Raw genomic sequence first — 12,220 nt, 5'->3', positions numbered from 1 at the left:
TTACGGTGTATTAAGAGACTGAGAACGTTTCTGGAATGCAAGTTTTAAGAATTTTCCGAGATTATTTAAAACTTTAACATTATTTACACTGAGTAATTGAACAAGTTTGAACACACTTGGATGATAAAAATAATAAGGTTTCAGATATCTAACTCGTAGTTATGAAGCTTCAAGATTATTAATAAACCGAATGGCAATTCTAAGTACCATAATAGTAAAATGCCATTCTGTATTGAATAGTGATTATTTTTTCACGGAAGTGATCTTTACCTATAGACCAAGGTGTGACATGTTTACGGGTGACGTGGATGTTGTTTACACAAGGTGCAGACTGACCGTTACTGGACCACTGTTTTTATTAGCACGTGTCACGCGCGTGGCGATGACCACCCTAATAACTCTCAGCGTGTATTGAGCGACGGGTGACCGTGTCAAGCTGAGAGCGTGCATGTAGACCGCTACTGAGTGGTCAAGAACGACTGACCGTTATATGGTACTTGATGTGACACCACGAGTTAGCAGAAATCCACCTGACACCCCGAACATCTTTGACATTTTGAGAGATGTTTGGTTTACTTATATAAAACGGCACCATGACCTCAGATCTTCATTCCACTCATCGCCTTCCAATCGACTACAACTACCCGAGCCATTCTTCAACAACATTATACAAGATATATCTCTAAGAATACCATCTTAGATAGAACACTATCTAAGCAACTACTCAAGCCATTCTTACTACACTATATAAGGTATCTCCGAGATTGTCTTTGAAGAATTTCGTAAAGCCTTACGAAGATGTCCGACAGCCACGGAGACATGTACGCCGCCGGACTTCAGAGCCTGATGGAAGAGAGTCCTGGACGACTGGACATGCGCTTCACTTTGGTCGACGCTGAGAGAAAGTTCCGAAGAGCCTGCGAGCAGATCGTTCTCCTCAACTCGAAACTGCAAGGACTGCAAGACCGATACGACATGGCCAAAGAACAGAACCGACGCGCCTTCCGCTACTCCCTGAGACTGAGGCTGGCCGTCGTGGAGGGGATGAGGAACATGTACCACGACTACGCTCACTGGCAAGCCATCCAAGTCACCAAACTCAGGACAGAGATATTCGGCAATGATCAAGATGATCATCACTCCTCCAGCGACGAAGGTCACGACGATAGCATCGACCTCATCTAGAATGTCTGATCCTGTCAGTACCACAGGGCTTCGGCCCCTAAAGGCTCTTTTTAGAGCCACACACATGTCTCAAAAAGCTCCATTATACGTTCGAAAATACGCAATACCCCATCTCCTTGTGTTCCAACGTCCAAAATCCCATTACGCTCAAAAATACGCAATACCCAATTGCTCTCTGATCCAACATCCAAAAATCAATTACGTTCGAAATAGAGCAATACCCGGGAATATAGTTTTTTCTTACGAAAACCCCGGTGTTTTTTTACGAAGCACAATTACACGTTTAAAACTATAATTTTTAACAACCACCAAAATCCCATTACGCTCGAAATAACGCAATAGTATTTTTATACCTAATAATTGTCTTCTTGTGATACGAAACACATTACATCTCAAACATAGACAAAAAAACACCTGCTACGCTCTAAATTATAATTTATTCCGTTTGAAATGAAACACTTTATTGTATTTTTTACATGTGGACTACTATAACATAAGCGACAAAATAACATGCTTTTCTTAAAATAAGCTAGTATATATAAATTTACCATATTACTTCCATATTACACCTAACTTATTAACAATAATTCTTTCTTCTGATGTTGAGCCTGTAATTTTTTCGGGTTATTTCGATCAAAGTAATCGTTTTAATCGTTCACGGTATCTATTTGTCTATTGGATGGGTTATTAAATGTAATAATATGATAATTTCAAATCTTGTGGGTTTTTGAAAAAAAAAATTAATGTGTCTTTCACTCTAAAACAATGGCCGGAACCGGAGTCTGAGATCGAAATCCCGAATTTTATTTTATTTTTTTTCTTAGAAAAGTGGAAAAAAAATAGGGTCGGTCGGGTAACCCTATAGAGACATATTTTTTTGGCCTAACATTAAAAACATACAATATTTTAATACCATAACACCTCTTATTTAAATCTAATAAATATTAAAATATGTCATATGCAAGGATAAGCTTAATAAGCGATACTACGTCCTTGATAATTTATGTTTCTGTTTATATTCAACATTTATTTATTTTATCGTTTTTATTCAATTCGTGGTTTTTTATTAGCTCTTCATCGCTGCATAACAATATATTAATGTTAAACAAAATAAATTTCATATAAAAAAATCTGCCTGTTGTCGGTTTCGAACCCATGTCTTTTTTTCGAGTCCATTGAAGCCATGAATCTTTATCACAAAAGTGCTTTGGTGCTAATCACATAGCGCCCATTGTTCGCAAGCGTTTGCCCGCTGTCCACGTAAACATGGCGGACAAACGGAGAACAAGAAAGCGAACAGAGAAGGTATACATATTTTACCCAAATTTTAAATTATATTGGTGAACGAGGGCTATCAGAACATATCATTGCAATACAATTCACATATGTATTTCAAATTTGTTCAAATCTTGTGGCGAAATTTCAAGTATTGCGGGAAAATCTGCTACAAACCGAGACACCTCATTTCCGATGTTTTCTCAGCAGATATTTCATCTTCAGTGTGTTGAATATACTGTCAGAAATTACGTCAGAAAATGAATGATGATGTGAATTGTCTATCTCCAATATTGGTTTCCTGTATCAATTGTCACCTCAGATTCAACACGTAAAATCAAAATACCAAGATTTTCTTCGGACTCGTCTGGATTTTAATATCTGCAGACAGTGGTAGAGTTACTACAGACTGCACTATACTTAACAGTAACGGTACTAGCTATGGTCAGTGTACTGAGTACTCCAACAATGTTAGAAATACCAGAGACATAGATAGTATCTTTTGAATCAATATTTCGTGTCTAACAATGTCGAAATATTGGCTATCATTCAAACTTTCTTGATATCTTCCATCTAATATTAGGCCTATTGGATTATGGCCAGTGCAGACATAATCATTCAGGCTATAAGTAATAATCATTCAATGTATTAAGACATTTTTATGTTACTAAATAAACGTTCATGTGTATTTCTCACTTTCTTAAAGATGATTTCGTGATGCCTGATATTTATATACCAAATATAATTATTTTCTTTGTCATAATTTCTAAAGTTGTAGATTTATTGATTTTACAGGACAATGAGAAACCTTGTACTAAAGAAGAATATGCCATTGCAAAGCATTTACGATTCAACTGTCCTAACCGAGATGCTAAATTTATTCCGATGGGAACTGTTGTCAAGACTTTTGTTGGTAATTATATATATTATACACTATCTTAACTGATGCAAAGAGCAAGTTTGTGTAAATGGAAATTGTTATCAGTTGTGATTGGAAGAGAGTAGACTATATATACAGTGTTCAAAATTAACGCCTGTCCGCCAGCCGTAACCGTCAAATTTATAGTCGGGCAGACAATTTATACTGTGTAACTGGTCCTTTGATCGTGAACTTTTGGTCTAGATCAAGGATATACAAAACAAAAATGGCAGTAGAAATGTAGAAAGGTCAAAAATCAAAAATCAAACTGTACAAAACAAATTTTCCTAAGTAACACTATTAAATGTAACTTCGTAAGGACCATTAACTTTCAGTTAGGACCGGTAACATTTAGGGTTAGCCGTCATTAAGGACCAGCAGGAATAAAACCTTAGGGAGAACACTGACTATATATGGTAAGATAATGTGGGTAACCTATAACTTTAATATGTGTATCTCTAAACACTTCTAGATAGAAAATGATGTTGTCAATGGTGTCAGCAAAAATGTGTAGTAGGCCGGATGTGGGATGGGAACAAATATTAGTTATAGGTAATAACCTGAAGATAAAGCAAAAATGTGTAGTAGGCTGGATGTGGGATGGGAACAAATATTAGTTATAGGTAATAACCTGAAGATAAAGCAAAAATGTGTAGTAGGCTGGATGTGGGATGGGAACAAATATTAGTTATAGGTAATAACCTGAAGATAAAGCAAAAATGTGTAGTAGGCTGGATGTGGGATGGGAACAAATATTAATTATAGGTAATAACCTGAAGTTAAAATCAGGTTATATACTATCTATACTGATTGTGGATTCTGTAAATTACACTATCTTATTTGTTGTGTAGACAGAACTGGGTATGGATCTATATTGAAGGCTATTACCAATTGAACCTGCATCCTTTAATTGCTCCTTTAAATTAAATAGTGATATACATGTCACTAATTCCAGTTAAATACAATAAACTACTATATGACTGTAGCCTTCAGGGAAATGTAACACAAGGTCAATTGTTTTTCACAGTCTTGCACTATATACAGGAACCACTGATTTCTTGAGTCAGTTGCTACTTATCATTAGCCAATAGCCCAAGGATAAAACATGTACATCATAAATGTCGGCGCATTGCATCACATCTTCTACCTGTAACTGTAACCTGAGGGCACAAGCACGACAGATCTTCAAGACAGTCTAGATCTCCACATATATATCCTGGTGTTATGTACAATATTAGGCACCGTTAGTTAGCTGACTGCAGCTAATTGAAGTGTATCATAATTAACAGTAATGTACTATATAATGTGCATTTCTTATGTAGATGAAACATTTGCATTGTGTATCTGACCAATGCCTTTTTCTGTATTTGTGGAAAAAAAATATTATCATTTATACAGTTTTAATAATGATAATACATATACATGATGCCCCCTTCTCAACTTTATAATAATTCATGAAACAACAAATTAAGTAAGACAATATATATATATATGGAATAAATCAGTTTTAATACCTGCATAGTAATATTTTGTTATTTGGTGCCATCCTAAGATTTTTTTTGACAACAAAATAATGTGTCAACCAAATGGTCCTCAAATATAACAAGAATGACCAACTGAGTTTCATTTCAATTTTATTCTTCCTTTTATATCCTTTTACATGATATCTAGCACAGAAAATAAAAAAAAAATACTTGTAGATTTGATATCAATCATGCTGTTAATTTATTAGTACAAATAATCTTATCCTGTCTCCTTTGTTCCAACTGACAGGATACAATGCATAAAACATTCTCAGTAAGGCTATGTTATCACAGACAGTTATGTATATATAATGAAAATCTGCTTATTTCAGCATCAGATGCAATTGACTTGTTGCTGAAATCAAAATGGGCCCAACCTAGTAAGAGTGATATTCTGTTATCAGATAGGAAGTCATGTGAACGATTCTGTGAAAGGTAAGTCAATACTGATGTGATGTACCATAATTTCCTGTGTATTCCCCGCGAGCTATACAATTTTTTACATAAAAAGATGTCTAATGTGGGTTATCTGCTGATGCGGGCTTTTTATGGAAATTGTTACAAAAATAAAAAAAAAAGCAGTCTATACATTGTAAGCTATTTTTAACAGGTGAATATACTCAATGGCTAAGGTACGCTCCTACTATATTACAATATTTTCACATGCACTATCAAACAAATACTATACTAATGAATTTACATTTTAAAATTTTTACTTTAAAAAAAAACCATGTTCCCCTCTCCAAATGAAAGCATTATAGCATATAGACTCGCATGCCATTGTTAATACAGTGTACAAACTTTAAAAGGAATACATCAATGTATAATCCGCGGGCAATCTGCCCGTGCAGGTTATCTGGAATTTATTTTACAAAATCATAGAAAATGCATGATTTTGCTTCCTGTGCGCTATACCCCGGTGCGGGTGATATGCAGGAAAATTACAGTATATCAAATTTATGATTGACAGTTTCATCATGTTAACACCTGTTTAGCAAGGAATGAGATTTTTTCGGGTTTTTTTAATATGCTGTATGCAGTGTCATGAAATAGAATATTAAATCTGTGTATATACTTAATTTTATAAAGCAAACATATAATGTATTCCAGAAGTCTTGTTCTTTAAAAACAAATCTTAAGTCACTATCTAGGCACAAATTATATTAGGTATAGATTATACGGTATACAGGACATTATGATTAACTTTAAGCATGCTTAAATTGTAGCCCCACAATAATCTTTTCAGCATAAAATGGAAAATACACCATAGATATATCTAGGTACAGCTGTATGTATTTTATGTTGTTAAATTAATCTTATCTTAGTTACAAATAAAGATTATCTCTGATAGCACCTGTTTGGTATACCGGTATTTGATGATAATTTTAAGTATTTTTATCTGTCATTTCAGATTGCTACAGAAGGGACTGTTTCACAGAGCACTCAAGTTAGAGAGACGGAAAGATAAAATTCTTGACAAAAAGAAGAAAAAGAAGAAGACAGATGAAGTGGAAACTGAGGAAGATAAGGTAAAGAAGAAGAAATAAATCAAGCAAAACCAAGAAATATTGATGTACATATACTTGGTTTTGAAGTGGTACATGTAACTAAATAGTGATTTTTTTGTGTCTCTGCATGATGTCTAACTCATGAATAAAATGATCACAATTTAAAGTTTTTGTAAATATGTAATCATATTTTATCTTATATGTATAAAACTGGACCTCAATAGCAAAGTTGCCATATATAACTTTGTCAAATTTATTTGCCCAAAGATAGATATGAAAAAATTCATTATGGTATTTAAAGGATAAAAAGAACACGAAAAAAGACAAAAAAAGTAAGAAAGACAAAGCAATAGAGGAGAAAGAAACAGATGAAAAAGAGGAAGAAAAGAGTGATGACAAAGACAAAAGTAAACAGGATGAAAAGAAGGTATGAGATAGTATATATCTGATATTTGATGACAGGTGGATTGAGAGATATTAACTGGAATCTATTGCTGAGTTTGTAAAATGTCTGACATTCTACTATAGCTCTAGCCTCCACCTCTGGGTTGTGTTGAATGTGTAAAATGTCTGACATTAATGGGTAAAATTTCTGACATTCTACCACTATCTCACCACTTCTGGATCTCTCTGGCTGTCTCCAATTTGCATTCATATTAAATGCAATTCACCAATTAATATCGTTAAATGCTCACAAATATATATTAAGGTACACAAGACAACACCATCATTGTAATACCTGGTATGTATTTAGGAACAACATAACAGCATCACAACCAATGGTTCTATTTTATAAGAGAAATTACATAAATGTCTCCCACTAACTCATCTGATCTTACAGAATTCTTAAACTTCTTTTAAGTGCTGTTTCTTTTATTTTTTTTAAGGATGAGGAAAAGAAAAAGGATGAGGAAAAGAAAAAAGATGATGAAAAGAAAAAGAAGGAAAGAAAATTAAAAGTGGACATGCATGATGACCAGGTTTTCTTAGATGGAAATGATGTAAGTTAGATTGGAAGTCTTTTTGGCTGTATTTAATTAAACTAAATCTAATTATAATAGAAATAATTAACATACCTTGGTAATTTTTATGGTAAAGGCAGGTAAACTTTGGTATTTGTAGAGGTAAAATGAATAGTCTAGTTCCAAAGTAAGAATGATTCCAAAGTAAATTACATGTCTAGGTATGGAGTGGTAAGCCATCATTGGCTGGACATATATCTTACATTATATTGATTGATTTGTATTTTAGTTTGAAGGGAGGATAAGATATTCAAAAATATAGTTAATTATGTTTTTGAAACACAACATTTAGATTTATTAATACCATGATGATATGAAAAATAGAATATACTGGTCTATCTTTATTGTTTATAGAAAACAGAAATTACCAACCATTTTATCCTCTACCAAAGACATTACATTCATTTAGGTTGACATTTTTCTTACCTGTGTAAGGTGAAATATTGTATTGATTGATTTATTAATTACAGGTATACGTCTGGATCTATGACCCGGTTCCTGCAAAGACCTTTGTTATCGGGCTTTTAATGGGTATGTTTGCGATGTACGGTATATGAATACAAATGAAAATGAAAATTTGTCTTACAAATACACCTGGCCTTAATTTCTCAAAGCAATAGTGATGACTTAAGTCCATATCTAGGTTATTTCTGATATGTAATCTATGTTAATAATTCTATACTCAAGATCATCTTTGACTGAAGTTTGTTTTGAGAAATCGAGGCTTGGTCTCTATGTTCCAAACATTGGCCAAATGGTAGGAACAAGCATTTGCTTCAACCATCAGCCAATCTATTTATGATGAAAAGGAGTCATAACTATTGAGTATGAGAAAGGTCTACCACTACTTGTATTTTACAAACAATTTAAACTGTTTTAAAAGAAGGCCATTTACACTTTCCCCTTCTTGAATGTGCATTTTTTTTTCATCATTTATGTCTTTAAGTTGTTGGAGATGAAGCCCTCTATATTTATTTTCTATTGTTCATGCCTTTCAGTGGTTGGTGCAACAGTCCTGTATATATATATTTTATCGTTAATGTTTTTCAGTTGTTGGAGCGGCAGCCCTGTATATATATTTACTATCATTCATGTCTTTAGCAGTCTTGCATATATATTTTTTATCGTTCATGTTTTTCAGTTGTTGGAGCAGCAGTCCTGTATATATATATTTTATCGTTCATGCCTTTCAGTGGTTGGAGCAGCAGTCCTGTATATATATATTTTATCGTTCATGTCTTTCAGTTGTTGGAGCAGCAGCCCTTTGTGTCTTCCCTCTATGGCCAGACGAGTTGAGAGTCGGTGTATACTACTGTAGTTTAGCTGGGGCCAGTTTTGTTGGCTTTATTTTATTCCTCGTATTAGGTAAGAAACATAGAGATGAAACGACCTGGGCTTTTCCAGAATAACCAAATGGAAGATGGGCAATGCCAGTTGTTCATGGATTGTATACAAACAGCATTATTAATAATTATTGATGGCAATTGAACTATAAGACAGCTACAAAGTTTTTGGGGCCGCGGTGGTCGAGTGGTTAAGATGTCCCGACATATTACCACAAGCCCTCCACCTCTGGGATGCGGGTTCGAATCCCATGTGGGGCAGTTGCCAGGTACTGACCGCTGGTCGGTGGTTTTTCTCCGGGTACTCCGGCTTTCCTCCACCAACAAACCTGGCACGTCCTTACATGACCCTGGCTGTTAATAGGACGTAAAAAAAAATAAACAAACAAAGTCACAATTAAATTTTCAACTTGACAAAGGTAGAATAAAAACAACACAAAAAGCAGCCTTAATATATGCAAGTGTGCCTGAAAACATGCCTAAGTTAAATAATGTTTATTTCCTCCGCTGTTACATCTACCCATTATGAAATACCTACAGGATGTTGAAAATCATTTTTGCTAATGTTTGATCGGATGAATCATGCTGTTAAATATATTTGTATGATTTATTGCAAGGTTTATCCAATTTTTAGTGTTTATACAATGTATCATGTTGGCAAAGAACGTTGTACATTACGTAAATATGCTGATATAAGAAAAAGTACATGTCAGTCAGTTGTCTAATGATAACTTTTCTCTTACAGTTCGCTTCTTACTATTTTGTGCTATTTGGATGTTGACCATTGGAAAAGTTCATTTTTGGTTTTTACCAAACTTGACGGAGGATGTTGGATTTTTCGATTCATTCAAACCTTTGTATAAATGTGACATGTATACTGGAAAAGAAGATGAAGATGAAGATAAAAAGAAAAAGAAAGATAAGAAACAGAAAAAGGAAAAAGCAGTAAAGGAGAAACAAGAGGCACAGGAACAGGGCTTTGAATTAGTACAAAAAGAAGATATAGAAGAAAATGGAGATGAGAAGAAAATATCAGAGGATGAAAAAGATGTGGATGAAGATGAAGAAATGAATGAAGATGAAGAAATGAATGAAGATGAAGAGGAGGAAATTGATGAAGAATATGTTGATGAACATGAATATGAAAGTAAAAAAGAAAAATAATTCTTCGTTGCTACAACATGTTTTAGAATGTTAAAAAATTAAGTTTTTAAAGATTTAAAAAACACTGTGCTATATGGTCATTTTACAAATAGTTGTAGTTAAATCAAAAAGTCTAGTCAGCATTCAGTAATTCATAACAAATACAGGAGTTTGGAGGATATAAAATGTCTATATTATAGAATGGAACTTACTTTTCTGAAGTCATTTGGACTTTTAAAAGTCATCAAGATATTCCAAGCATTAATGATTTATTCAAACTCAATGTTTTCCGCTGTAGTTTGACTCTACGTTGTACACATATGTATTTAGATAGCATTTGTTTACTCATAAACATATCATACTTTGCTTTCTGTATATTTGAGTCAATTACATCATACATTTCACCTAAATTTTCTAAAAGCTTTCCAAACAAAGTTATCTACCTTGCATTGTATCAGAAAGTCTTGCAAAATATAATTACCTCCCCTGTATTACTTAAACTCAAGCTTAGATATTTATTTTTGTAAAAAAAATACCCAACTCTATTCATGTTTATTTTATTACTACAGGGATTACATAACTTAGCATTGGTAAGTAAGATCTACACATCGTATTTACCAGGCTATGTTTAATAATATCTATACCGTATTTTCAGTTTGAATTGAAGGACAATTTAGCTAAGGACATATATAAGGGGTTGTACATCTTGTTGATATTGGTCTCGTGAAAAACATAACCATCTTCCATGTTCCAGGGGTTTCTATCACTGTTGTTACATAACAGTAATTCACATAAAATATTTCTTGTAATAGAGGCCTACATTATACAACGGACATTTACTTGTCCTATTTTCCTTCCTTATTTCAGTGTAACAAAATTTGTCTTTTTTTTTGTTTTGCCTAAAATAAGATTTTATACGCTATGCTAAACTAGACTTTTGCAGTACTGTGATCTGAAACACCAAAGGAGATTTCTTTCCACATTCAAATTTTGCAGAGTTACTTGCCTTCACTTTACTCTATCAAAAATTCTCATGGAATGGTAGTCAACGGGGAGGAGAATGCAACATACTATGTAGTGTGTCATGACTTGTGGTGGTTATTTTCAATATACATCCATATAATGTAAACCTAACGGGCATTATAGTGGTGGACTGAATAAAGCCTTAAAGCCATGATGTGTTCAAAAGTTCTCGTTGATAGATATCATTACAGGGGCTTGATATGAATTGAAAATTACAGTTCAAACTTTATAGAAATACTTCATTTAATTTGTGACTGGAGAATTTTTGCCAAACCCTTGTATCTATCATGGCAATTTTTGTTTTGTATTTATTGTTGTCTGTTACAACTTGTAACGTTGTATTTGAAGTCGTGGCGATATGGAAGAGATGTTTTGTTTATATTGAAGATGTTTAGCGACAGGTGCTTTAATGACACATGAAGTTAAAGTGAAAGTGAAAGCAGATACATCATAGACTCTGTATCAAAATACTAGTGCCTGTGCTCTAGAGTTCTTGTTAACAGACAGTTCTTTAAATGTGTAATTGATTTATTTTTCTCTGTCAAATATTAAATTTAGTGTTACTTAAGTTTCATCAAGTGCAATATCAGGGCTTAAAATGTATAACATATTAACTGTTAGATGTGTGGAAAAGAGTAAGCCCAAGTTTCCTCTGGACCTGACACCGGACTTTTACATTTTAAAAATATCTATAAATATGACATAGGCTTTTGTTAGGGTAAGAAGAAACTCAGAATATTAAATATTCCTCTATTCTTTATAAAAAAAACTCCTTTGTAATTTTTTAATCATTATTTGGATTAATAATATAAGTTACTGTTGGTAGGGATAGCATCAGGTCTTGTAATGACCTAAAATAATTCAATGGCCATTAAATACTGTACAAATAGACCAAGGAGAATACCATGCGGTATATATGGTTTAGCATTGTCATTTTTAAAATCATTGTTTAATGTTTTTGTCATGTTGTCGTATCACAGACGATTAAATTTCATTTTATGTTAAGGAATCTATTAAAGAGTATGTTATTGGAAAATCGTTTTTGTTTTTGACTTTTCACTGTACCTAACAGAAATACATAATTTCATGGTTTATGAGTTCTTGATGACCTGTGGGACCACAGTGGCGAGTTGTTAAGATGTCCCTATATATTACAACAAGCCCTCTCCACTTCTGGGTCACAAGCTTGAATTACATGTGGGGCAGTTGCGAGGTACTGACCACTAATCAGTGTTTTTTCTCAGGGTACCAGTCTTTCCGCCACCTCCTTAACCTGGCA

At 33.6% G+C, this 12,220-nt stretch overlaps 1 protein-coding gene across 2 annotated transcripts; it reads left to right on the top strand.

Annotated features, from left to right (window-relative positions):
* Positions 1–2,406: 2,406 nt before the first annotated feature.
* Positions 2,407–11,980, top strand: LOC138319252 (translocation protein SEC62-like). Of its 2 annotated transcripts, XM_069262280.1 has the most exons (9): positions 2,407–2,490; positions 3,256–3,373; positions 5,235–5,337; positions 6,314–6,431; positions 6,712–6,837; positions 7,298–7,411; positions 7,903–7,963; positions 8,678–8,797; positions 9,521–11,980. In XM_069262280.1, exons 1-9 carry the CDS (start codon positions 2,452–2,454, stop codon positions 9,937–9,939), a joined length of 1,218 nt encoding a protein of 405 aa, XP_069118381.1. In that variant the 5' UTR covers positions 2,407–2,451; the 3' UTR covers positions 9,940–11,980. The 2 variants fall into 2 exon arrangements, with proteins under 2 accessions (XP_069118381.1, XP_069118388.1); XM_069262287.1 differs by lacking the exon at positions 6,712–6,837.
* The last annotated feature ends 240 nt before the right edge of the window (positions 11,981–12,220 follow it).

This window comes from Argopecten irradians, chromosome 1 (assembly GCF_041381155.1).
Source record: "Argopecten irradians isolate NY chromosome 1, Ai_NY, whole genome shotgun sequence".
In the NCBI taxonomy this organism is placed as follows: domain Eukaryota; kingdom Metazoa; phylum Mollusca; class Bivalvia; order Pectinida; family Pectinidae; genus Argopecten; species Argopecten irradians.
Note: the sequence above shows the minus strand (reverse complement) of the source record. Positions and strands in the feature narration are given on the sequence as shown.

Bases quoted from the DNA above. Each gene is read 5' to 3' on its own strand.
- LOC138319252 (XM_069262280.1), top strand. From the start codon at position 2,452: ATGGCGGACAAACGGAGAACAAGAAAGCGAACAGAGAAG. The intron at 7,412-7,902 runs GTAAGTTAGATT...TATTAATTACAG, and splicing joins TTTTCTTAGATGGAAATGAT to GTATACGTCTGGATCTATGA. The intron at 8,798-9,520 runs GTAAGAAACATA...TTTCTCTTACAG, and splicing joins TATTTTATTCCTCGTATTAG to TTCGCTTCTTACTATTTTGT.